Raw genomic sequence first — 25846 nt, 5'->3', positions numbered from 1 at the left:
TGCAAGGCATCAGGATGATTGACTGACATACTCGGGGCCCCTATGATGATGATGGTGGGAATCCTCGAGTCCCCTGAGGCCATCTGGCATGTCTTGGCGCGATCGATCGCCATGAGATGATTTATGATTTACTTAGTACATGAACACTGGTACTCTACATATATCTATCTATGGTTACTGTTTGATGTTAGACTGAACACTACTATCACTTCTAGCAGACCCAGCAGATAGATACCACTGGCTGTCCAGTAACTCTGCTCCGTATCATCACGTAGATTCTCGCCTACCTCACGTGACAGAAAAACCTGAAGTGGAGGCCCAACCACGACTATACCAGATTGGGCCTAGCGCAACACACCCAAACATGGACCGGCGCGCTCAGCCAGAGAGCCCCAATGATATAAACCCGGCTGCGTGACCTCGAATCTGCTCTTGTGTACTGAATCTAATCCTCCCTGCTGACTCAGCCACGGTGCATCGCGGTGTTTTGGGGCGTTGGTCTTCAGGCGTTTGCTTCTCTCATTGGCGATCGCCTCTCTTCTCGACGCGCTCCGTCGCGTCTCTCACGCACCTTATCTCCTGTTCTGTCTCCTCTCACCTTTAGGCGGTGCTGTTCACTCGGCATCAGAGTGACGGCCCGCCATGACTTCCCGGTATGTTCCACTCGCCAATCACGACGCGCCTGTCACATGACTAACCGATCCGCAGACTCGACCGCCTGGTCACGTGAGTACCATTTCAAGTATACCAATAGGTATACCAGTCCTACCCCCCCCCAGCTCAGAACTGACCATCCTCATAAACAGACTCTTAGAGACCGGAAGTACTCAACTCATCCGGAACACAGCTGCTCAGCAACTAGGTGATGTTCAAAAACAACATCCCGATGAGCTATTCAATCTTCTTGGGCGTATCTTGCCTTATCTTCGATCCAAGTCCTGGGACACGAGAACCGCTGCTGCCCGAGCAATCGGCTTGATAGTATCAAATGCGGAAATCTACGATCCTAATGAGGACGACGGGCTACAGATCAAGTCAGCAGCTGACGATGACGATGTGGAGATCAAATCCGAGGTCAAATCAGAAGATATTGCCCCGTCTCTAGATGGATTTCTTCATCTTGACAACCTAGACGTGGGTTCCGTTCTGAAATACGGCAAGCGACTACTCGGGAGTGCGGGCAAGGAGTACGAATACTCTTTGGCATCGATGGACCCTGCGGCGCGCCTGCTCCACCAGAAGAAGACCCTGAATGCACGTCTCGGCCTCGAGGGCGAATATAACGAAGACGAAATCCTTGACAGTATTGATTTTGCCCCCAAACCAGCAACCCCGGCACCTAAAAGGGAATCGTCCAATCCTTCCATTTCTCGAGAGAACAGTCTACATGACCTTTCGTCCCGTCGTGCTTCATCTCCAGCCGAGGCTTCCGCAGGCAAGGAAGATACCGGACTGAGCAAGCGCCAATTAAACCAGCTGAAACGCAAAAACAAACAAAGTGCTAAGCTGGGCGCCAACAAGGTCCGCGTGGTCGACCTTGCCTCTCGACGAGCCTCGGACAACGTCGCGACGCCAGCAGCAACTCCTCACCCAGTCAAGACCGAAAATGGTGACGGGCAAAATGGGGAGACCAAGCCGGACTATTTCTCGCTCGATCCCGCCGCAGATGAGGATAACTCGAAGATCGTCTCTGAATTCAAGGGGCCCATCGCTCCTGAAAAGCCCATCATACAGCCCGAAATTGCCGACCAGGGTGCCGGGTGGCCGCTCGAATGCATGTGTGAATTTTTGACCATTGATATCTTTGATTCCAATTGGGAAGTTCGCCATGGTGCTGCGATGGCTCTCCGTGAAGTGGTCAGAGTGCAAGGTACCGCAGCCGGGCGTATAGAGGGCAAAAGCCGGGAAGAAAACGACAACCTCAATCGTCAATGGCTCGACGATCTCGCATGCCGTCTTCTCTGTGTCCTGATGCTCGACCGTTTTGGTGACTACATCTCTGACAACGTAGTTGCCCCGATTAGAGAAACCGTTGGCCAGACTCTTGGTTCTCTTTTGTCACATTTGGCGCCGAAGTCTGTGCGCCAAGTATACCGGTGCCTCTATAGAATCATTATGCAGAACGATTTGGGTCTGGAGCGTCCAATCTGGGAAGTTTGCCATGGTGGTATGATCGGTCTTCGGTATTTGGTCGCTGTTCGAAAGGTCCTTCTCATAAAGGACTCGAATATGATCGACGGTGTTCTCGAATCCGTCATGAAAGGCCTGGCCGATTTTGATGATGATGTGCGGTCTGTCAGTGCCGCCACCCTGGTGCCTATCGCTGAGGAATTCGTCACATCACGGGCTGGCACGCTTGGCCCTCTCATGCACATTGTTTGGGATTGTCTGTCGAATCTCCAAGATGATCTAAGCGCAAGCACAGGATCTGTGATGGACTTGTTGGCCAAGTTGTGTACCTTCACCCAAGTTCTAGACGCAATGAAGGCAAACGCGGCGGATGATCCCGAGGCCTCATTCGGCAACCTCGTACCTCGATTATACCCTTTCCTTCGTCATACCATCACAAGCGTTCGATCGGCAGTTCTCCGTGCTCTCATGACCTTCCTAAAGCTTGAGGGAGAAGGAAGTACGGATTGGGTGGATGGCAAAGCATTGCGCTTGATCTTCCAAAACCTGCTCGTGGAGCGCAACGAGGGCGTTCTCAAGTTATCTCTCCAGGTTTGGTCGGAACTGCTGAAGGCAATCGAGCACCGTGGGTCCTTCTCGTCTGAAGCCGATCTATCCGAATCTGTCCAACCTCTGGTCGCCCTTACACTTGGTCCCTTCGGTGTTCCTCGCTACCCTATCCCTATGAATACCTCTCTTTTCATCAAACCATCTGGTTTACCATTCTCCGCACCCGCACCCGCACCCGCAACCGCACCCGCACTCGCTCCGGCAAAATCATCGCCTCCTGCTTCTGGCCCAGAGCCTGTCAAGCCAGGTCGCAAACGCAAGGTCGAGAAGAAGGAAGCACCCGTGTCATCAACCCACAATGTCGATGGACACATGTTATCTGGTGACATTGATCTCGTTGGCGCAGACACGATGCTGCGGTCCAAAATTTTCGCTGCTAGGGCGCTTGGTGAATTGATCTCTTTCTGGGATAAGCATGAACTCCCGAGCATTTGGTCCTCCATCGTGGACGGCCTGAAACATCCTGCTTCAACTACACAACTTTCCACGGCGATGGTGATGGAAGAATATGCTCGTCTCTCTGGACCGGACAGCAGGTACACCGGGACTCTATGCGAACACTTGCGACCAATCGTCGAGGGCGAGCGCCCATCCTGGTACTCTGATATTTCTTGCTATCTCCATGTCGCTCGTGCACAGTGCCATTCGCTGCTCAATTCATTCCGCGACCATGCTCACGTCCCGCCCTCACGCCTGCCGGCCCTGGCTGTCGTCGTTCAAGGCGATACCGAGGCTGGCCCCAATGCCTTCTCCCTTGAAGATGCCGAAAAAATCGTTGGTGCTGACTTCGACCGCTTGAAGAAGAATTTGACACCCGCTCAACGAATCACTGCCACCCAAGTTCTCAACGATACTCGTACGACCGCACAGTCTGCGGTTGACGAGGCCCGATCCATGAGAGAACAGCGCGATATGCGCGTTCTTGCCGCAGGTTCAGGTGCCCTGGTTGCATTGCGGGATATCCCTAAGCGACCCGGTCATATCATCAAGGGGATGATGGACAGCGTCAAGAAAGAGGAAAATGTCGAGCTTCAGCAGCGATCGGCGACCGCTGTCGCGGGTCTGATTGAACATTACACCGCAGCCACGAAACGTGGACCGGTGGACAAGATCATCGGAAACCTGGTCAAATACTGCTGTGTGGACACATCCGAGACACCCGAATTCCCACACAACGCTCAGCTCGAGAAATCAATTTTGTCGCTACGCAAAGAAGAAGACCGACGAGACCACCCCGATGCTGCCAAATTCGAGCGTGAGGCCAGGGAAGCCCGTATCATGCGCCGTGGTGCTAAGGACGCCTTGGAGCAATTGGCTGTCAAGTTTGGCGCTGACCTTCTTGAAAAGGTTCCCAACCTGGCTGCTCTTGTCGAGCGTCCTCTCAAGCAAGCCCTGGAAGGCGATCTTCCAGAAGACATCATAGACCCCGAGAATGATCTCGGCCAGGAAGTGGTTGACGGTCTTTCTACGCTACGCGCGCTTCTTCCCAAGTTCGATGTTGGACTCCACTCGTGGGTCACTGGCCTTATGCCCATTATTGCCAAGGCCCTGCAGTGCCGACTCTCAGTCATCCGGTATGCCGCCGCTAAGTGCTTTGCTACCATCTGTAGCGTCATAACGGTGAGCGGCATGACAATGCTGGTTGAAAAGGTCTTGCCTACTATCAACAATGCTCTTGATGTTCCCCACCGTCAAGGTGCCATCGAGTTCATTTACCACCTGATCCATGTGATGGAAGACGGCATTCTACCATACGTCATCTTCCTTGTGGTCCCTGTTCTCGGACGAATGAGTGACTCCGATAACGATGTGCGACTACTAGCAACAACCTCGTTTGCGACACTGGTTAAACTGGTGCCATTGGAAGCAGGTATACCCGATCCTCCTGGATTTTCCGAGGAACTGCTCAAGGGCCGTGACCGTGAGCGGAAGTTCATGTCTCAGATGCTGGACGTTCGCAAAGTGGAGACCTTCCAGATTCCCGTTGCTATCAAAGCCGAGTTGCGTCCCTATCAGCAGGATGGTGTCAACTGGCTCGCTTTCCTCAACAGATACAACCTCCACGGTATTCTCTGTGATGACATGGGCCTTGGAAAGACTCTACAAACCATTTGCATTGTTGCAAGTGACCACCACATGCGTGCGGAGGAGTATGCCAAGAGCCAAGCACTGGATTCTCGAAAGCTTCCTTCACTCATTATTTGCCCGCCCTCACTTTCTGGCCATTGGCAACAAGAAGTCAAGCAATATGCACCTTTCCTCAAGTGCATCGCCTATGTTGGACCTCCAGCAGAGAGAGCAAGGCTACAAGCCGAGATCGCTGATTCGGACGTCGTTGTGACTTCCTACGATGTTTGCCGCAACGACAACGATATCCTCAACCCTATCAACTGGAACTACTGCGTACTCGACGAGGGTCATTTGATCAAGAACCCCAAGGCGAAGATCACACTTTCTGTGAAGCGCATTCTGAGCAACCACCGTCTAATTCTATCCGGCACGCCGATTCAAAACAATGTTCTGGAATTGTGGTCGCTCTTTGATTTCTTGATGCCTGGATTCCTGGGTGCCGAGAAGGTTTTCCTGGACCGATTTGCCAAGCCTATTGCAGCTAGTCGATTCAGTAAATCATCCTCGAAAGAACAGGAAGCGGGTGCTCTGGCAATTGAAGCTTTGCATAAGCAAGTCCTTCCATTCTTGCTGCGTCGTCTCAAGGAAGAGGTCCTGAACGACTTGCCGCCTAAGATCATTCAAAACTACTACTGCGACCCGAGTGAGCTGCAGAAGAAGCTCTTCGAAGACTTCACGAAGAAGGAGCAGAAGGAACTGCAAGAAAAGGTGGGCAGCACAGAGCGCAACGACAAGGAGCATATCTTCCAAGCTTTGCAATACATGCGTCGCCTTTGCAACTCCCCTGCTTTGGTTGTCAAAGACGGCCACAAGCAGTACAATGAAGTCCAGAGCTATCTGTCTGCCAAGCGGTCCAACATCAGAGATGTGTCACACGCACCGAAACTCAGTGCCCTTCGGGACCTGCTCGTCGACTGTGGAATCGGCCTCGACCACTCCGCCGAGGGCGAACTTGACACTGGCGCTAGCTATGTCAGCCCGCATCGTGCTCTGGTCTTCTGTCAGATGAAGGAAATGCTTGACATTGTCCAGAATGACGTTCTCAAGAAGTTGCTTCCGTCCGTACAATACCTGCGTCTTGATGGAGGTGTTGAGGCTACGAAGCGCCAAGACATTGTGAACCGTTTCAACACTGATCCCAGTTACGATGTGTTGCTGTTGACCACCAGCGTCGGTGGGCTGGGTCTTAACCTTACTGGTGCAGACACTGTCATCTTCGTTGAGCATGACTGGAATCCGCAAAAGGATATCCAAGCCATGGACCGTGCTCATCGTATCGGTCAGAAGAAGGTCGTCAACGTGTACCGTCTGATAACGAGAGGCACACTGGAAGAGAAGATCTTAAAGTAAGATTTATCACATGCGCTCCTATCGTTTTATTTTTCACTTTTGCTAACATCCTTTCTACTCCAGTCTGCAACGATTCAAGATAGACGTCGCCTCTACCGTTGTCAATCAACAAAATGCTGGACTAGGCACCATGGACACGGATCAACTCTTAGACCTCTTCAGTCTTAGCGAGACGGCAGAGACGGCAGAGAAACCAAGCGACCAGACAGGCAACGAAGTCGACATGGTCGACATCGACGGTGAAGTCAAGGAGAAGGGCAAGAAGGGCTGGTTGGATGACCTAGGCGAATTATGGGATGACCGACAATACCAGGAAGAATACAACCTGGATTCATTCCTGGAAACCATGAAAGCGTGATGTGGATGATATGATTCCAAATCACCCGTCACCGACATGCTTCAATTCTTCCCGCCTTGATTTCTGGTCATCCTATCCGACAACCTTCTTACTTTTGCTGCCCGTCCTCACCCTTTCATCTGACTTTTGACACTTTCTTCTTCTCCTCTGTCATCTCCGTCCCACGCCTATCATGCCTCATGTCCTCCCAATAACCCACTTCTTCCTCTATCTCTTCTCTAGGGAAATCCCAAGAAGAGCTTTTTGCACGAGCGAACTAATTCTTTCTCCAACACATTCAAGGATGCATTGACCTTCTACTCCGCATCTCCTTCGCACTTGCTCCTTATCCTTTCCCTCTGAATCCCTCAACGTGTATTTCTAGCTTGAATTTCCCCCACCCGACGACGAATGATCTTGCATGTAAATAGAGGAAAGAAGTTTCTCACCGGTTTACAATTTTGATTACTTCGTAGATCTTTCCTATCAACGCGCCTACTTGAACTGCGTATTGAATGAGCTGGAAGCCTGGATTTAACTATTATAAACCTTGGAATGGATGCATCTACGGGAATTGAAGGAGCAGGAAAAGAGAAATCTTTGAAGTCATTAATTCGTAGGTGGCATCAATCTTAGATAATAAGCAGACTGCTGGAAGCGTGGTTGACTCCCCTGTCTCCTGTGCAGGGTCGTTCAAGGAACTTATCGTATCCCTTGCATCGACACTCATCACAACAATGATGAACTTCCAACACAAAGAGCCCCGACGAAGGTAAGGGGAAAATCTCGAAGCAGTAGAAAGACGACCAATAAAAACATAAACATACACCAGACGCCATGATTACGCCCCATGTCCGGAGAAAAGAAACAAAGCAGAAATGTAACAACCATGCTCCGAAAAACAAAACAAAACCTTGAGAAAGAGTCCCCAGGAGCAGGAATTGAAACCGAAAGGTAAAAGTAAGAAGATCAGACAGTGCAAGAAGTAGAAAAAGCGGAGGGTATGGCACCCTAAGAAAGGAAGTGTAGATACAAAAATGTCGGAGCGTAGTGTTCTTGTCAAAGACATAGCAGGACCAGAAGGATATGCCACCGGAATATTAAAACGCAGTTCGCCCACATTGAAACCAAGGGCTAGCGTGGTGACTCGTCCCAATCAACATTGCGCCGTAACTCGACCAAGGCGCAACGCACCAGGCGAGCGCCTATCCGAACTGACTCCACTAAGCCCGTCCCTTTGGCTTGGCGAGCATGTTGAGACGACTCAGACTAAGAACGTTACGAGACTTCTGCCTGGCACTGGCAGGAGTACCCATACGGCCGGAAGGAGTCCGGACAGGAGTCTTAGCAGGCTGGATCTTGACTGGGCTGGGTGTGGCCTTGATTCGCTTGGCGCTGCGCTCTTCAAACTGAGCATCGGCAGGGGGCACATTCTCAGCATTATCAGCACCGTTTGAGTGGTCATCGTCCACCTCATCGCGGTGTCGCTTCTTGTTACCAATTCCGTGCGCAATTCCATGTGTGACGACTGGAAGTTCTGGATAGGCGTTGTCCTTTTCGTTTGCGTTCGACTTGCGGACATGGCGGATGCTTGGCGACAAAGCAGAATTATCATCGGAGGGTTCGGTGGCTGCTTTCGCCTCCGGGGTAAGGGTGGGCAGAGTTGGGTAGACGATATCCGATAGGTTTGAACGCGAAGGAGTGGTCGGGATCTTAGATCGAGATGGCGACGCTTCAGCGAGCTGATGGCGAGACTTGACACTCGGAGTAAATTCCACGTGCTTTTTCGGCGATGGAGTCGGGGCAGAGTCTGTAACATCGCCGCCCTTTGTGGCAAAGAGTGAGTTAGGGTTGAAGTCAGGAGCAGCAGTGTGAGTACCAGCCGCGATCTTGGATGGATCACGAGAGAAGAGCGGCTGTCGTCGACGGAGAATAGACTTGAGATTTCCCAATGTCGGCAAGCTGCTCTTGAAGCGTGGGTTGAAATCAGTGCGCGGAGTTCGTGGGGATGCCAACGCTCTGGTATCGGGCGAGCGAGCAAGGGAGGGAATGAGAGTAGTCTTGGGCGCCTTGAGACTGGCAGATGTGGTGCGTGCCATGGAGGCTCGAGTTGGGGTCATAAGGGAGCTGCGAATCATCGATCGGGGGCGCGAGCCAGCAGGCTTGTGAGCGGTCTTCTCTTGCTCAGTTTGAGTAGTATTGGCTTGAGAGCGACCAGAAGATGCATCATTTGCAGGGTTATGCTTTGCACGCTTGTTGACAGGAGCAGGCGAAGCGACAGTGGGTGGCTTCGCGGGGGATCGTGAGGGAGACGGGTTGGACTCGGTCTCATCCAGTTGTGCCTTGGACTTGGTCCGCTTCAGAGATTTGGTGACGGGTTGGAAGCGGCTAGGGGCCGCCCGGAAGGATGATGCATGATTGGCAATCGAATCCATCTTCTTGAACTCTGCCATGTGCACATCGCTGAAACGTCCGGCCCTTCCCTTCGGCATCGCAAATTTCCGGTCTCCCTGTTTGTGCTCAGCCCCGGTATCCTCCTGCTCAGCGTGCTTCGATTTATCAATTATCATCTGTGCCCTGATGTGGGCAGCTTCGCCTCGAACGCGTTCCATCAGCTGTTTTGCCTCATCGCTGAGCTGAGCGTCCTGGCCGAACTTGAACTCGTATCCGGGGGTGCCAAAGTGACTCGGAGCCGGAGATGCTTTTGATTTGGTAGGCGTATAGTCGGCCATGCTTTCCTTCACCGGATTACCATTGGCATCTTTCTTGATGGGGTTAAAGCCTAAAACCAAGCCCGAGTCGACCTGTTTCGTGGTGCTTTGATGAGCCTTGCTGGGATGCATTTCCTCTCGGGGCGGGCGAGGAGCGGAGCCAGTTGTTGGTGTTATCGCTTCTGTTCGGCGAAGGGAAACAATTGGGGTTTTCTGAGAGCCTTGCTTCTTCGTTACTGGCGTGCGAACAACATGTTGATCATTGGCGGGTGTTTCGTCGCGTTCCTGGACGGATTCAAGTGGGACGGCACTTGGCTGAGGCGTGGACTCTTGAGCCTAGTAAATATTATTAGTCTTCAGAGTCAATAAGCCCAGCTGTGGCGACCCCTTGAGTCCCTGTAGGGGTTCCAATAGTGAAGTGTTGCCGGGTCACTCACCTCTGGAGTCTGACTGCTACGCAAGCGGGCGGAGCGCCGAGGCATATTGGAAATGGTTTTTTTTTTGGGACGAAAAGAGATTCACAAGATCGGGGTCGGTCGAGACGTCGTGGCCCAACCTGGAGAGGGGTTGGTCGTGGGGTCGAAGTGTGTCGGAGTCGATGGTCGTCAGGTGAGGCGAGCAGCCGCTGAAAAGTAAACAAACGCGTTTGACGTCAGATGACTAATCGGAGCTATCAGATCGCAGTTTGCAGCCCTTCCCAATCCATTGTCAACCTCCTTCATTACTACCTTGTATCTGATCCTTCTTCTTTAGAGTGACGGGACTCTTGCTATTCTGAAATAAGAAACAATTGGAAGAATTCAAGTTCTTCAGGAAGTCGATATTGTCTTAGAACAGCGGCGATTTGAGGATTCCGGGCATGATGGACATTACCTCATGGGTAAGGTCGTATTATTCTCAGAGTGATCTTCATTTCGAATCATGTATTTTCCAAAATTTATCAACTCTTTTGTGAATCACCGAGAATGAGCGATTGCGTCTCCAAATGTCTCCAAAAGTTTAATTGGTGCGTGGGGGATTGAAGGCCTGATTTACAAGGCTAGCAAGATAACCACCCGTGGCTCGGTATATTCCATTTGCCTTACCTTTTCCTCTTTCTTCCGTTTCCACCTAATCAGCGCGGAATTGCGTATCGTGCCCCATTACATCAAAAAACTCCCTTGTCCAGGGGGGCATCCAGGGATGAATGTCGGCAGCATAGGCGCAGCGGGACCTGATTCTCGCCCACGAGGACGAAAGCGTGGTCGAAAAACGACATCTTGCACCCAATGCCACTCTCGCAAACAGAAATGCAATCAAGGGCAACCATGCCTGCGTTGTATACAGCGCGGAGTACCACAGCTATGCCAATGGCCGGAGAACGAGGTAGATGACGGAAGAGAACGAGGGATCAGTTCTCAGGATGCAGTACCGGCAACAGGTACGGTTCATCCTCGCCCCTGGCCAGCTACTAAAATATTCGCGGAAAGGAATATTAAGACCACTCTACTAATCTGGATTATTAGTGGACGCCCAAGGAACAGAGTTGGGCCAGCTTTACATCGCCCGCGGTGCTCCCTCCTTCTTTGGCAACTCGTATTTTGGACACCAAGTGGCAGCGAGTATGATCCATGAATCAGCCCCGGACCTGCCTCCAATGAGCCTTTTATCCACAAAGGATTCACTACAGTCCTTCAGAAACGATTCCGGCCCTTTTTCACAAGTATGGGATCTGCTTGGCCTTCTGCCACGCAATAAAGTAACAGTCGATAGACTGATTGAAAGATTTCTAACCGAAATCAACTGGGCCATCGATACGGTACATCCAGATACGTTTAGAAACCAATTTACTGAGTTCTGGGGCAGGAAATTTGGGTTTGATGAAATTGCCGGCGTCGATCTTCGTTGGCTGGCACTACTTTTCATTATTCTTGCTTTCGGTGTGCTTTTAGAGGATCCAACAATTTCCTCGCCGGAAAAGCGAAAAGAGAGCGAAGAGGCTTCTCTCAGATTTTACTGGGCTTCTAGAAGAGCCATTGTCATTTCGCCTTCGTTCCATGGCGAGAGTTTGGACCTTGTCCGGGCTGGTCTGATGGTCACTCGTTATTTGCTTTACACTCGCCAAATAGCGGAGAGTTGGTTGACCATCAGCTTCGCCATGCGAATGGCGCAAGCACAGGGCATGCATATTGATGGGGAGAAGTGGGGTCTATCACGGAAAGCCACCGAGGTCCGACGAAGACTTTGGGGAAACTTGTACATGTTGGACAAGACAATTGCTCTCGCCCTTGGCAGGCCCTACGCGATATCGGACCACATGTGTCTCATAAATCCGCCTGAGAATATTTGGCTCGACGATTTGACAGACGAGCAGTCATCAGTGATCCCTGTATCCACACTGAGAAATCCAACCCGGAGTACAGTCATCCTATTGTGCAATGGGCTGGCCAAGATCGCGGGGGAAATCCAAGACAGGTGTTTTGGGTTATACCCAGCTTCTTATGATGTCGTGACCGAGATGGATGAGAAGCTCCTGGCTTGGCAAAAGCAACTGCCGGCGTATTTTGCCCTGGAGGATCTGGACTTTGCGAAAGATGAAATGCACTCCTTTCTGCCGTGGCATCGCCTCTACCTGCATTCAGCTTTCCACTTTGCTCGGATCACTCTCCATCGACCTTATCTTCTACGAGAGTCTATAACAAATCGCTTTCGTCTTAGTCACGAGGCCTGCATTGCGTCGGCGTCATCCGACCTCAAGATTCGGCTGCACTCAGTGAAATATGGAACAGCAGAAAATATGAGATGGACGCTGGGAACTCACAATATGTTTAACAGTGCGTTGATTTTAGGTATTATTGCTGTTCGCCGCCCGAACGCTCCCCAAACAGCGGCAATTCTGGATGACCTGCAGGAATATTGTGAGAGGCTGAGAGAAGATGCATGGTTGAATGAATTTGGTCTTGCGGAAGTCAAAGTTGTTGAGCTTTGTATTGTCCGCACAAAAGGATTTGCCAAAGCGAGTGACTTCTCTGGTGACAATGAACACGTCCAGCCAGTGGATATAATGCCGGGCATTATGGATCGTGGCAGTTTCCGAGAGGAAAACAGACATAAAATCACCTCGGAAACCGAATTAACTTCGGGTCCCGATGCTTTAAGTGCCTCCCCAAACAACGTGCCTGGGTATTCGCCCGATATGATGTGGCCAGCAATATGGGAGGATCAAAACTTTGCTTTTCCTCAGGCTACGGATCTGGAAACATGGGAGCAAATGATTTCGGAGATTGCATACCATGACTAGTTGGACATCAGATGTATCTGAATTAATCTTCTCATTGAATCTTCTCATATAGAGTGGTAAATTACAGGATATACTTGAAATCAGGGTGGTAGTCACCTCCTTTCTTTTCATATGACCCAGATTGAATGACTTCCTCCCGTTCTTCCGGAGTCATCTTTGCGCGCTTATTGTTGTGATACTTCAAAAGCAGATACATACTGATATTGCCACAGAAAGCAACACAGATAGCTGCAAGAGACACTGAATGTCCAATGACATAACGGCCATTTGTGGCCGACTTATAGATTTGGCCAGCCTGAAAAAAAAATTAGATATGGACCAAGTGGGTAGGATACTCAAAATTACTTACTATCAATCCGGCGCAATTACCAATAGACTGTTGCAAGCCAACAGCCATGGCTCTTTTGTAGTATCCAGCGTGACTGTTTGCATTCCAGGAGACACCGAGGCCGACAGTACAGTAGATTCTACCATTTGAGTTAGAGATAATGCAGAAGTCAAATATGTAGAATGAACTTACCCAGTGACACAAACAAATGTGGCAAAGTAGAGTGGACCTCTAGCATGGACATCTATCCCCAGCATCATTGCATACCCCACAGCCGTGACGAGACAGAGAGGCACCATGAATACTGCCCGCATACGTATCATGTCGGAGAAATGAGCAATGACGAGGTAGAAGACGGAGGCCCAGATATAAACAGGGACTGTGAGTAGCTGCGTGCGAACTGAACTGAAACCAAACCCTTTGATGATAGTTGGTAGGAAAGTGCTGAATCCGAACGAGCAGACATTGACGCTAATTTGGTTGAGAGAAGTCAACCAACTTTTAGGGTCCTTTAGTGTCTTCCAAACTTCCTGAATGTGAAACGATTCTTCTGCAGCATACTGCCCAGATGACTGCATGCGAATTCGCATGAGGGCTTTATCTTCCTCATTAAGGAAGTAAGCTGTCTCGAAATCGTTTGGAAGGAAGAAGAATGTGGCGACGCCGATGACTGCGCTCATAAGACCCTCAACAATAAAGAGCCAGCGCCAACCTTCGAGTCCGGCGGCCCCATCAAGACGAAGGAGACCAAAGGCCAGCCTGGCGAATGTCAGTATAGATAGGTTCCAGGGAAGGTGTGTTACATACAAGCCACCGAATCCACCACTGAGCGCAGCAGATACGAATAGATAAGATATTCTTTGTGCCTGCTCTTCGCGCTTATAAAAAGTTGTCAAAAGCACAGTGAGGCAACTGTGAAATGTTAATTATGACCTAGAATTGGCGGGGAATATCGTACGGAAACAATCCACTCTCGAAAACACCCAGAAGCAAGCGGGTTATGTAAAGACCAGCGGCATTCTTGATGAAACCTGCCGATATAATGGAGGCACTAAAGCCAATAATGAGAGCCGCAATCAAACGATTCGGACGCAATTTCTTGAGCAGCATGGAAAATGGAATTTCGAAAAAGACGTATGTTGCATAGAATAGGGAAACGGCATCTTGAGAGAAGAAATTCATTAGAAAAGGGAATTATTTAACAGAGAATCATGACTTACTGCCAAGTTGGTTCCCAACCAAGCCAATGTCCTCCTTTAAAAATCCTTATTAGCAGAATGCAAGAATTGCGACAATGTTGAGAGCTCACAGGCATCCCGGCAACGGCCGCATTTCTGATACAACAGGTCAATAATTGATCGATCGAACAAAGGCCAAATCGAACTCACCCTAAGTTGCTGCGATCGAGATATGCAACCAGAAAGATGAGCATAACTAAGGGGCAAATAAAGAGATCCAGCTTTAAGACGAGCTTTCGTTCCCTGGCCGGGTCAATTGAGAGATTTCCCAATTGCACATCATGCTCAGATGCGCCCTCCATTTTGAATGCGATATCCGTTTCCTTGTTCATTTTGAAGACGCGTAGGAAAAAAAAGTCATATGCGACAATGAAACAATTCTAGGTCATTGACCCTCTCGGAGCTATAAATGCAAGCGTTGATGAAGATAACATTCTTTGTCGGGAAAATAGTCGGTTTATTCTGGGGATTGGAGAAGGGCGAGATGATTTCCCGATCCACACTGGGGTCACTATCTGGCGTGAGTCAAGTTTCGAGTGGCTCTTGGAGTCTTGCCCCCCGAAGGCGTGGAGACCCGATAAGAACCATTGGAAAGCATTGAACATGCTGTTATCGTAATTATCATCGTCTTGGCATTCCTTCCTAGCAAGGTTTTTGTTAGCGGCAGCGCATCTTGATACTGAGAACTTCTCTCACAACAGGCACTGAATTTGGCTCAATTGCGATGAATCTCACAATTTTTCCTTCAGTATTTCCCCATATTTGTGGGATACTCGGCCTAGTTCCGATGGACGCGGACCCCCGTATCTGGTAGAGCACAAACTCTTTTTCCCCGCGTTTATCATCTTGGCATCGGTAAATTAGTCCTTTAACCCCTTATCAGCCACCTATTTCCCGACGAAATTCCCGACGCCCATTGAGTGCGTTGGGGTAGCTGATAGCCATTTTAAGAGAGCCTTGAGGGTGGTAGTCGATAATGTACTTTGAAAAATTTCTCGACCAAAGTACATCATGGGTATTTCCAACGGACCGAAAGAAAAAGTGACTGCCTCGGTGACTGCTACAGGAGCCCAATACCCAGTAAGCAATTTTCTATAATTAACCACTTGTGTTAGAGCTTACAAAATTTAGGTCTGGAAAAGATGGGTTCGATTTGAGAGCCACGATGGGAAGATTTATGGAGGCGAGCCTGTCGATTTTGACCTTGATGGTAATGATAGTAATCCAAAACGAGCATCGTGATCTGACCGGTTATCACTAGTGGGTCTTGCAATCGCAAACAAGGAAGAAGTGGCCGTGAGAGTAGTCGAAGGAGGCTGTGCGTTGGATTATGAAGCTCAGTTTACCGGAGAGACTAGAGGCATTCAGAAATTATTGTCCCCAGTTTCACAGCAAGAGGCAGGGACTGTTCGATGCATCGGTCTCAATTACAAAGAGCACGCAGCTGAGATGAAGCTGGCTCTTCCAAGCACCCCTACGTGAGTAGCGAGTGAATAAAACTGGGGTCAGCGCTAATTTGATGTAGTGTTTTTCTGAAGGCCGACACCTGCATCGCGTCGGCTTCGGATCCTATCGTATTGCCCTCGAATGTGGAATGTGATGAAGCCGACTATGAAGTCGAGCTTGCTATCATCATCGGTAAACTGTGCAAGAACGTCTCAGTTGCCGATGCAGAGGGCTACATTCTTGGATATGCTACAGCAAATGACGTGACTGCTAGGCAGCATCAAGACAGGACCTCCCAATGGTCTTATGCGAAGGGAATGGTACTGTACCCAAGATCTAAAGAAATGATGATGCGTTGAGCTAACTGTTATAGGATGGATTTTGTCCACTCGGACCTTGTATTGGGTCAACAGAGTTGATTCCGAATCCTGCAAATCTCAACCTTCGCACAATATTAAACGGGAAGACAATGCAAAATGGGTACGCAGACGATATGATTTTCAGAGTACCCGAGATTGTGTCTCACCTGTCAAAGGTATGTGCGATAATATTTATTTACTTGTTAGCTCTACTCACATAGCCACAGGGACATACACTTCGGCCTGGAACTGTCATCATCACTGGAACACCATGTGGAATTGGTATCTCGCAGAGCCCACCGCGGTTTCTCCAGCCAGGCGACAAGCTACGAATTAACATCAGCCATGGATTGGGAACTCAGATCTGTGACATTACAAGGGATTAAAGAGTTCAATACCGACGAATTGCCATCCTGATGGATCATCTGTGTTTAGTATAGACTAGAAGGAATAATCAAACTTGTACGGATAGTATCATTTCATGCAAGTAGAATGCTATGTACAATGCTATCTAAATAGCTATGCGCCGGATAGGCGAAGGTCAATGACAGCCTCATCGGCTGTAGGAGGGCCAACGTACTTCTCTCTGCCCCAGACCCAGTACCAGAATGTAGCAATGATGATGAAGGCGACGAATACAACAGGCGCATAGTTGACGGACTCCGGCGTGACAGGAAGGTAGGACGGCATACAAAATAGAGGAACGGCTAGTAAACTCCATGCTAAAATGAAAACCTGGTCAGTGAATTTCGAGAAAATGTAAGAACACAGCACTAACCCAATGCAATGATATTGCAAAACAGCCCAAGTTTGCCCAGATCGAACTTCCCATTCTTGATGTGCTTACGACCGCCCATGAAGGAAACAGCAATTGGGCATGCATAGCTGACTGTTAGGGTGATGACGCCAACGCCCGAGAAAGCATTGAAAGCAGCAGTGGAGCCGAAGTAGATGAGCCCAAGGGCAATCTCAATGACCATTCCAAGCATCATAGCATTGAAAGGCAGACCCAGCGACTGATTGACCACTTTCCAGTGTTTGGAGAATGGAATACCTCCATCTCGCGCAAAAGCCCAAACCGAACGCGATACCGCTGTTGTACATCCTATACCACATAGAAGAGCAAGCACGGCCAACGGAAGTAGGAGGAGAAATGCACCAGTTGAGTTGCCGATGGCTGATTTGACGATGGTCGGGACTGGCTGACCAGAAACCAAAGCGATGAGAGCTGCTGAATCGTGAAGCACGAATACGAGAGGAATGAGGAAAAGGAGCCCAGCTATTGTGTTCAAGATGATGGTGCCCACGATTGCCCTGGGTACCTGCCGAGATGGATCCTGAACCTCTTCACACATCCTATATCCTAGTAAGCGTGGTGTTTGGTATGGAAATGATTTTGAGAAGGGAAACGCACGAGATCACCATTCCAGTTGAAGAAGTGGCATATGCGGCTTGAAGCAAACCAACACAGAAAGCCCAACCATCAGGCCAGCCTGATTGCGGTTCGAAGTGACCGAAGACATATGCACCGCTGTTCCTGCCATCCTTTGCAATGACCAAAACACAGATAACAATAGCTAAAAGACCCACAAGTGTCCAGAAGATCGCGAAGGTCTGAGTCGTCAGTATTAAAGAATGGAAAGCCTGGTAAACAAACACTCACATCCAGAAGGGGCAACCATTTATTCCCTAGAGATGATACTGCGTTACACAGAAGGGTAATCCCTAGGAAAATGAGAAAGGTCTGATAGGTTGTCGCTTCAAAGATGCCCACCCCGGGGGAGACTTCGAAAACATTAACGCAAGCGATAATGAATTGCGCGGATCCAAAGTTGACAGCAAGAGTGATCATAATATTACCGACCACATAAGACCACCCGCAAATCCAAGCGATAATTCTCTGGTATTTTGGGGGCGATAGCATAAATGCTTGGTAATAGACACCGCCGGCGGTCGGATACACCGATGTTATCTCACCTAGAGATGCGGCGACGCAAAGAATGATGAGGGACACGATCAACCATCCCCAGATGATGTTCACTGGTCCACCACCAACCAGAGGATAGAAGAACGTTGTGGCAAGACCGTACGGAATCGATGCTAGAACAAACGACATGAAAGCCACCTGGAGCGTCGAGCGGTTTCTGGTTAGTTCAGGCTCATAACCGAGCGACTCGAGGAGACCATTCGCCGCAGATGGATCCGAATCACTAATTCGATCATCAAATTTGAAGCGGTCGCTCTCAAAAGGGGGCTTGGGCCCCGAAGAATGAGGCTGGACTGCATCCATCTTGCTCGCCATGGCTAAGCAAGTCCCCCGGGTCGATGCTAGGGGGGTTGATGATGAAGGTCGCGTTGGATCTTCGCGACGGAGAATATCGAAAGGGTTGGATCTGACTCGGACCCCTTTCCACATGACTGGCTTATATACTAGCAATGTCACCGCAACCGGGCGCGCGAAATAACGAGGAACGGGAAAGACTACGAACTCTAAACGTCAGGCAAGAGATTGGAGATAAGCAAATCAGACCATCGCGCGTCTTTTACCCCGCATTATCTGGGCCAGTGTTGATACGGGCGGGGATTGTTTCTCGGAGACGGGTCAGTGGCGCTGACGGGGGCGCAGTCCTCTCTAGGATGAAATAGGGGGGCGAGGTTGCCTATCCGCTTGTTCTCATTGGATCTTGGTCAGCAACCCCCGGAACTGGTCGTTTCGTACCGAGGTTTCTGGATATTCATTACGAAACGACTCTAAGTCCAAGATTCTCTCTGCATTCGGGAGTATTTTCCCTAGAGCGGACTGGATTTGAGATGGCTGCTAAGCGGGATTATTTTTTCTATCGCTATATCATAAGTCAAGCACATACAATTAATTCATGTAGGCTACTAGTAACTTGAAACGCGGGAAGAAAGATGCCTCCACTTTGACTGAGTGGCATTGCCAAACCCGAAAAGGATTACTAGGTAGTAGTAACCCCAACTTGAAGAAGGAACCTTAGAAACCGACACATTATGTATCTCTCAATTGTTTTTCATCTTACGTGTCTAGGGAGCCTTGGACGTTGCGAGTCCTCGAAGGCGTCGCAGTGCAGAAGAAATCTCTGCTATAGTTACTCCGCACTTGTAATTGACAGCCTCATCGTATGTTGACTTGGACCGATCGTTGACAGTGACGGCAGTATATAAATTTACTAGCGCAGATAATTAATACCATGTCTATCTATGCTTATGCGAACTCCGAAATTTGTAGACTGTGAGTACTGTTGCATAGCCCAGTGAGAGGACAAATGGATGTGACTCATGATAGAAAGCAGAACAAATAGCGTTATGGGGATGAGAAAATTGTTTCTTGTGCTGTTACGATGTGAACTCGGAGTGAGATAGTAGGCCGAAAATAGTTTACTTTTCCTAGAGTAAACTGGTTTCCTTCCAATCGCTGGAATGATAGGGCATAGAATCACTATCTTCGTTCCTGTTCAACCTGTGAACTACTAGTATCTATCATAGAAAGCACTGTCAGAATGTAGCGCGGCTACACTAATGCAGGGCGGCTACGCTAATCTATAATCAGAGATCCCCAGAGAGTTTCAGGGGTGGTCGAAGCAATCAGCGTCCTCATAGAAGGTCGGGTTCACGCTAGTGTTTTGTCAAAAGTTTGTATGGTTATTTCCATACACCTCCCCCGATTAGATAGAGGAAGGGGCATTGCTTAAATAGAGAAGAACTCGGGAATTGCCCGTGATGTGGGCCGCAGAGAGTACTTTGAGCCAGGAAATTATGTACATCATGATATCTTGGTGCCTGTCTATGAAAGATACTAGTATGGAACGAGCCGGAGATAGTGGATCTGTTGATTTGAGCAACCTCCACTCTTATTTTTTCTGCAAATAACAGGCATGATGTCATTCTCCTGGCTTCGTATGATAGACGCCAGGCTGTTCTTCAAGAATTGCTATAAAGATTTCCAATTTTTGCTCTCCAATTCTAATTGAGATCATTGGTTTATGGATTTGGGGTATTGCTACCCCATAATGGTTTCAAGGTTTCTTTCAATCATTATATCCAACCAATAATCTTGTGCTCCAGAATCTGCCCGATCCCATGTTTCCCGCACAACGTCTGAGATTCGTTGCATTCGTAGCTTTGGAAGAATTAGACCGAGCTCCGATAACCATAAGCTCACCCTGCGCCGTGCCTGAGCAATTTCTACATCCAGGGTATTGAGACTAGCAATCGCATTCGCTGTCGGGCCAAATACAGAATCATTTGAAAACACAAGATCGCTAGAAATGCAGCACAGAACAACAGGATGCATACATCGGGTTCCCGATGTGGTAGGGATTTGACTAAGAAGAGAAACAATATGCAAGGCTAGGATGCGACGCGTGACACCCCCGGATGAAAATGACATATGCGAGGTAGATGAAGAGAGAACATTAAACAACGGAGGCATCTCTCGGTCAGGACTTTGATTCAGACGTAGTCTTTCGTCAAGAATTTCCGGGAAGACGTGATAAATTTGTAGCAGAGAAGCACAGCGATATGCTTCCGCTAGCGTGATAAAATGAGAGGGAGGGGTATCCGTATCGCCGATGTCGACGGGGCCGCAGTAAGTTGAGAACCCCGTGAAGAGTATATCTTCTTCGAGACGCTCTGCCTTCTGACGTAGATCAACTTCCTCCATGAGGAAAGCGAAATCGAACGTGGTGGGATCAGGATCACCGATGCAGGTACGATATAATATGCGAGCAGCGCGAACCACTCTAGCGGTCTGATAGAGAAGGCTCAATGACTTGGAGAATGGGCCGGTCCATGGGTGAGGTAAATTCTGACCATCAACCAAATATACCGAGTTTTCAGAATCGGGTCTTTCTAAAAAGCTTTCTTCAGTCAAGAGCAATGAGTCTTCCGCTACAAAGGCGGACAGCATATTCCAGTATAGAAGACACTGCTGGAACAACGGGTATTGTTTTGCGAAGGTTGAGTTGGCATCTTGGCAAAGCTGCTGCTGTGTTGTGAGATGGTCCTTCGCCTCTTTGAGGTATTCCAACCCCAAGTCAGCGGCATCGTGCCAAGCCGTAGTCATTCCGATCATGAGAAGAGCCAAGAAATACTCGTCATCTTGGTTATCTCGATGTAACGAGCCCACCCGGGGATTGTTACGCAAGCACGCAATCGCTTGTTGCTGCGTCTGGATTCCAATCGCCTTCATTCCGGGAAAATCATTTGCAAGAGATGCCGCTGCCATACTTTGGATGGTATAGTATATCGCTGCATTCCGGCTCCAGAGACGGCTGACAATAATTCTGAATGGATTCAAAGGCGAATCGAAGGATGACCAAGACTTGCAAACGTAGTCAAAGTAATATTGAACGAGGATAGCAGGCATGTGTATGAGAAAGGATGGTATGGCTGAGTTTTCCAGTCGGCGATGCAAGATTGACAGACTATCTGTATGAGAATTCGACTTGGTGACGGGCATATCGCTTAATATCGGATCCATCTTGGACCCGAGTCGAATTGAAGGATCGATATCCGGTAGCTCATCAAATAATGTCAGGCTGGCTTCGTCCCAGAGGCTTTGTAGATCTTTGTTGTGAATAACCTCATCCTCCTGGCTCTCTGGGGTCTGCTGACCCGGTCCAAAGAAGTGCTCGGAAGTTTGCGTAAGCGGGGTGTTGACCGCTTCGTCATAGTTGTCTTCATCTTTGAAGACATATCGCCACTCGAGGGGCTTTTTCTGATATCCGGGGCACTCAAGACCTTTTCTTGTGCATTCCTGACAGCCCGGCTTCGTCTCGTCACATCTGCGCTGAGGAGTGGTGAGTTAGCTTCTGATGGTCAGGATGGAGCTATCTCAAAGACATAAAAGAAAAAAATAGCTGCGCACGGTTCACCTCTAACTTACTCGCCGTTGCTTACACCTTTGACAGCCTCCCTTTGACTTTGGCCGGCATCGATTGGGGTTCTTCTGCCGTTTTTGTCGTGCTGTTACGACACCGTCGGTTTGGTACATTCTGGGTCCCTTAGGGGAAGGGGAAAGCCAAACAGAAAAATAAAATAAAATTATCCCAGAATTTCTAGGAAACCCGCGCGGTCATGAAGAAGGCACTTAAGTCCTAAGAGCTATTCAGGTGATCGGCTCGGCTTCCAAGGCGTCGCCGTGTACCCCGCACACTTCCGGCTTCCACGAGGCGAAAGTCACCCGGTCCTTTTGCAAGAACGAAAGAAATCTATGACACTAGGTAACTAGGCCTCGAAGAATCAAAAATTTGGTACTCGCCTTGCATTAACGCCACTTGCTTGAAGTTCGCCATCTTATTGTTTTGCTCTGATGTGTTGTCTCGGGGGACAAGCCGGCGCTTCGGCTGCGGCGGGTTCTGTGCCCGTTCTGGGCCATGCAGTCCGCCGCTTTGAGCCCACTGGAGCTCCAGATGAAGTAATCGATTTCAGACTAACCATAGAACAAGCTCCCTTAGAGCCCCGGCTTTGCTTGTTTATCTGAAATGACTCGTGATATGCTTCTCTATGGCTAGACAAGCGATCAGGCTGATCATTTTGACGCCCGAGCACCACTGTCTGTACAAGCGGTGAAGAAGAATGACAACTATACAATTCCAAGATAGAGATAGAAGTTTCCATTCAGACCAGTCGGATTGATCGAGTCCCTCCCTCCATCAACGATTGGATAGGCCATCATCCGTGTCACCCTGTAAGGAAATGTGTAACGTGGGTCGTCGTCTTGCCACTATAACCCCAGGCACTGCGAAGATGCACTAGTGCAGCAGGATTGATGTTATGTGACTCAAACAGACTTCAGAGTGAAGATCATCGGGCAACGGTCCGCCTATGGAGGGCAGGCGGCATATTGTTGAATTGATTGTGCATGTATGTAGTATGTCCTTTGCCTGCTATAGCCCAGGGGTTAGTTTTATCATTCTTGATTGGAACACAGACGAATCATAATGAGCAAGAGCATGCATATTGCAAACAGGGTTTCTTTAACAGATTCAGACTATTACGCTGCCCTCTCAGAACAGACACATCGCGAGAGTTTCTGCTCGACTGAAATACCCGAGCCAAGCAGACTTCAATTTTGAAAGGGGCTGTTGAAGGCTTGCCGACGAGTTCGAAACAGAACAAAAATCACTGTGAAAGTAGAAAAAAGAGCTATTGAAATACTGGGTATAATAGAGATAAGAAGAATAATATACTGCGCACAAGCGCATGGTTTTAATTGAACGCGTGTTGCATTGCCCAAAAGGGACGAGAGACCCCGCAGATTTTGAACGTGACTGACACTCCCGGTATGATATGGATATTTAGTAAGAAGTACAGATATTCCTCTCAATGATACATTTACTAGTAAAAGATGCTTTGACCCCGAATATAACTTTTCACTAGCCGGAAGGAAGTTCAACCGGCACAGCCGAAACGAGAGGGCCTGAAACTTTGGGGTTGAATATTGCGAAGAACCAAGAGAATCAGAGATGCTTTACGGCCCGTCAATAGGCGCGGAGCTCATTATGGAGATCCTCTGATGTAGAAGATTGTACCAGTATCGAAGAAATCACTAGCAGTCACCTCTATCTGTATGCCTGTACGCTCACTGAGAGTTTGAATATCGTATGTTTGGATATTTAATTGGGTAATGTTGATAATATACAGGTGCTCAGCAAAGCATAAGCAGCTCATGTTCGTTCGTAAAAAACCTGCTAGGGACAATCTGCCCTGGCTCTGCCGCCCACACTTCCTCCAATTGGTTAAGCGCAGCTTCCATAACTCCCATCCCAAAAACTCTGACGAGGTCTCGAAGGTATGTACGGGTAAGCTCTTTCTGATGCGGGTTCTGGGCATATACACCGAAAACGAAAACCGGCCATGTGGCTGTAGTTGCGATGGGGGAGGTGGGCGGTAATTGTGATAGTAACGATTCCAGACTCTGGAATGCTTGGTCAATACATTCTTGGGAATTCTCACCGGCAAAGCGAGAGTCTAGAAGGAGAAGAAGGCTTTGCTGATACAGCTGGGCGCAGAGGACTAGTTCTTGCTGATCGCTGCGGGGTTTCCATTCTTCGATTTGGGCTCGTAAGTCGTGATATTTGTTGGTGAGACTTTGTTCTGAGGAAGTAGGCGAGGAAGCTTGAGATGATTCTTCCCGCAGCAAAGCAGAAACCTCTGGTGCTAAAGTAAATAGCTCGTGGGCACAACCGCACAGGACTCCAATCTCAGGACTTGGGGCGGAGGAAGAGATTGTCCAGGTGCTTGGTAACATAATGGATGTCGGAGGGCAATTCGTCGTGAATGATGCGAGGGCAGCGTTGTAAATGTAAAGATCAGTGGCGAAAGATACGATACTGGGTTGGGTAGGGGTGATATTTGAATTTTTCACATAGGCCATCAAATGATGGGCGCCTTCTAGAGTGACTCTGCATCGCTTTAGGATCATTACCCCTTGTCGCCTGGTATACCGGTTAGTCTATGTCCTTACCATGGCAGAGGAATACCTACCTCCAAAAGATAAAATATGAGGACGACCAGCAAAGCTCGCCACGCTGCATCTACACTACTGCCCTGACCGAAAGCGGCCGGCAGCGCAATTCGAAGCTGCTTTAATGCGCTTGTGTAACTTGACCACGTCAAAGATTGCAGATCTGAGTTGAGTTCAGGGAGTCGTTGCATAAGATGAACCCCTGACAGCGCAAGAATTGTATTCATTAGCAACTCATCCCCCAGAGCAACGGGCAGTAGCGTATGAAGAAATGGGTTGGCGCTATCTTGTAAACACGTGAGTCGATTCGCGGTGTCTTTCAGATAATGATCGAGAAGTCTCCAAGTTTCTGCTCCAGAGAGCACTGATCCAGGCACAGAAAATGGAGATAGTGACGCAGGAATGGTGGCAATCGGTAAATTGTGATGCGCACTAGACGAAGCCAAGGCCCACGCGTTTGAAGCGGGTACGGGGATAGCGTTGGAAGCCGCTTGCTGCTGCAGGGTTGATCCTACACCAGATCCGCTGGCCGGTAGACTTGGGTCTGGCCAGACACACCGAAGATCATTGCGCAAGCAGGCTGCGCAGGTGGGCTTCACCTCGTCGCATTTCTTCTTGCGACGCCGGCAGGAGAGGCATCCTAGGCGAGATCGAGCCCCGTTCGTGCGTAACATGGAGGCTGGACAACACTCAGTCCATCGCGGGGGTTTCAAATGCGACGTGCGCCCCAGGGGTCGCCGGTTGATAGTTGATATCACTTGTCAATCACAGTGAGGCAGATTGAAATCCCCTTTTGTTCATCCGGCGGAAATCCGTCTCATTCTGCGGCAGAGCACGTGATCGGGTCATACGTTCTCCGCAGCGCGTCGGGGGTGAATATCGATTTCTCTACAACTAGAACTCCAAGCGAAGTTTGATTCTACGTCGACTCGCAGTGATACCAAATATCAAGGGAGTCCTGTCTCGCGCGCCATGGAAGACCGGGCAGCCCTTGACAGCTTGTTGTCTCGCCTGTCCCTGTGGGTCGACACCGGGACCCCCTTCCGGCCAGGCCAATAATAGCCAGGGCAAGTCTTTCCTACCGAGTTAGAACTGCCTTCATTTGGCCATGGAAGATGCAAAAATGGTACTTATGAGCAGTTCGTGAATGAGATGCAGGACCGTGGGCTTTGCGGGGGGTGATCACTTGAGCCCGGGCCTGCCCGTGCATAGTTGGACACAGTGGAGAAATCGACATTTCAGAGCGCTTACAGCGCCAGCGAGAAAGGATTGGTCCATTAGAAATAACTTGTGACAAAAGGAGAAGTCAAAAAAAGCAAACAGCACGGAAGGTCATCCCGATTACATACTATTATGGATCCTCTGACTGAGGGGAAGGCTTTCGCCGATTCCCCCATATATAACCTTGGGATTCATGGATGGCGACAGAATAAATCT

At 49.2% G+C, this 25846-nt stretch overlaps 8 protein-coding genes across 8 annotated transcripts; 3 read left to right on the top strand and 5 right to left on the bottom strand.

The window, feature by feature from the left end:
- Positions 1-642: 642 nt before the first annotated feature.
- On the top strand, positions 643-6577 carry N7481_010926 (DNA-binding ATPase; the record flags this gene model as incomplete). The annotated part of the gene is made up of 4 exons (XM_057270145.1): positions 643-653; positions 709-726; positions 807-6215; positions 6283-6577. 4 exons carry the CDS (start codon positions 643-645, stop codon positions 6575-6577), a joined length of 5733 nt encoding a protein of 1910 aa, XP_057117319.1.
- A 1202-nt stretch (positions 6578-7779) lies between these two features.
- N7481_010925 (uncharacterized protein) lies at positions 7780-9749 on the bottom strand (the record flags this gene model as incomplete). The annotated part of the gene is made up of 2 exons (XM_057270144.1): positions 7780-9603; positions 9705-9749. The coding sequence occupies 2 exons, from the start codon at positions 9747-9749 to the stop codon at positions 7780-7782; spliced, it is 1869 nt and encodes a 622-aa protein (XP_057117318.1).
- A 700-nt stretch (positions 9750-10449) lies between these two features.
- On the top strand, positions 10450-12547 carry N7481_010924 (uncharacterized protein; the record flags this gene model as incomplete). Its single annotated transcript, XM_057270143.1, has 2 exons — positions 10450-10687; positions 10773-12547. The coding sequence occupies 2 exons, from the start codon at positions 10450-10452 to the stop codon at positions 12545-12547; spliced, it is 2013 nt and encodes a 670-aa protein (XP_057117317.1).
- Positions 12548-12608: 61 nt separating this feature from the next.
- On the bottom strand, positions 12609-14445 carry N7481_010923 (uncharacterized protein; the record flags this gene model as incomplete). The annotated part of the gene is made up of 8 exons (XM_057270142.1): positions 12609-12842; positions 12897-13014; positions 13068-13634; positions 13683-13787; positions 13834-14038; positions 14096-14129; positions 14185-14209; positions 14264-14445. The coding sequence occupies 8 exons, from the start codon at positions 14443-14445 to the stop codon at positions 12609-12611; spliced, it is 1470 nt and encodes a 489-aa protein (XP_057117316.1).
- Positions 14446-15124: 679 nt separating this feature from the next.
- N7481_010922 (fumarylacetoacetate hydrolase family protein) lies at positions 15125-16304 on the top strand (the record flags this gene model as incomplete). The annotated part of the gene is made up of 6 exons (XM_057270141.1): positions 15125-15193; positions 15245-15323; positions 15375-15591; positions 15639-15879; positions 15933-16094; positions 16146-16304. 6 exons carry the CDS (start codon positions 15125-15127, stop codon positions 16302-16304), a joined length of 927 nt encoding a protein of 308 aa, XP_057117315.1.
- A 133-nt stretch (positions 16305-16437) lies between these two features.
- N7481_010921 (uncharacterized protein) lies at positions 16438-18220 on the bottom strand (the record flags this gene model as incomplete). Its single annotated transcript, XM_057270140.1, has 4 exons — positions 16438-16640; positions 16697-17274; positions 17333-17532; positions 17582-18220. 4 exons carry the CDS (start codon positions 18218-18220, stop codon positions 16438-16440), a joined length of 1620 nt encoding a protein of 539 aa, XP_057117314.1.
- Positions 18221-19939: 1719 nt separating this feature from the next.
- N7481_010920 (uncharacterized protein) lies at positions 19940-21934 on the bottom strand (the record flags this gene model as incomplete). Its single annotated transcript, XM_057270139.1, has 2 exons — positions 19940-21730; positions 21827-21934. 2 exons carry the CDS (start codon positions 21932-21934, stop codon positions 19940-19942), a joined length of 1899 nt encoding a protein of 632 aa, XP_057117313.1.
- Positions 21935-23590: 1656 nt separating this feature from the next.
- N7481_010919 (Zn(II)2Cys6 transcription factor) lies at positions 23591-25086 on the bottom strand (the record flags this gene model as incomplete). Its single annotated transcript, XM_057270138.1, has 2 exons — positions 23591-24355; positions 24430-25086. Coding segments are annotated over 2 exons (1422 nt in total), but the record flags the coding sequence as incomplete, so codon positions are not given.
- Positions 25087-25846: the final 760 nt, after the last annotated feature.

The sequence above is a fragment of the Penicillium waksmanii genome (assembly GCF_028829765.1).
Source record: "Penicillium waksmanii strain IBT 27052 chromosome Unknown utg000009l:1.0-4314994.0:1.0-4318279.0, whole genome shotgun sequence".
In the NCBI taxonomy this organism is placed as follows: Eukaryota; Fungi; Ascomycota; class Eurotiomycetes; order Eurotiales; family Aspergillaceae; genus Penicillium; species Penicillium waksmanii.
This window is presented reverse-complemented; position numbering and strand designations above follow the sequence as displayed.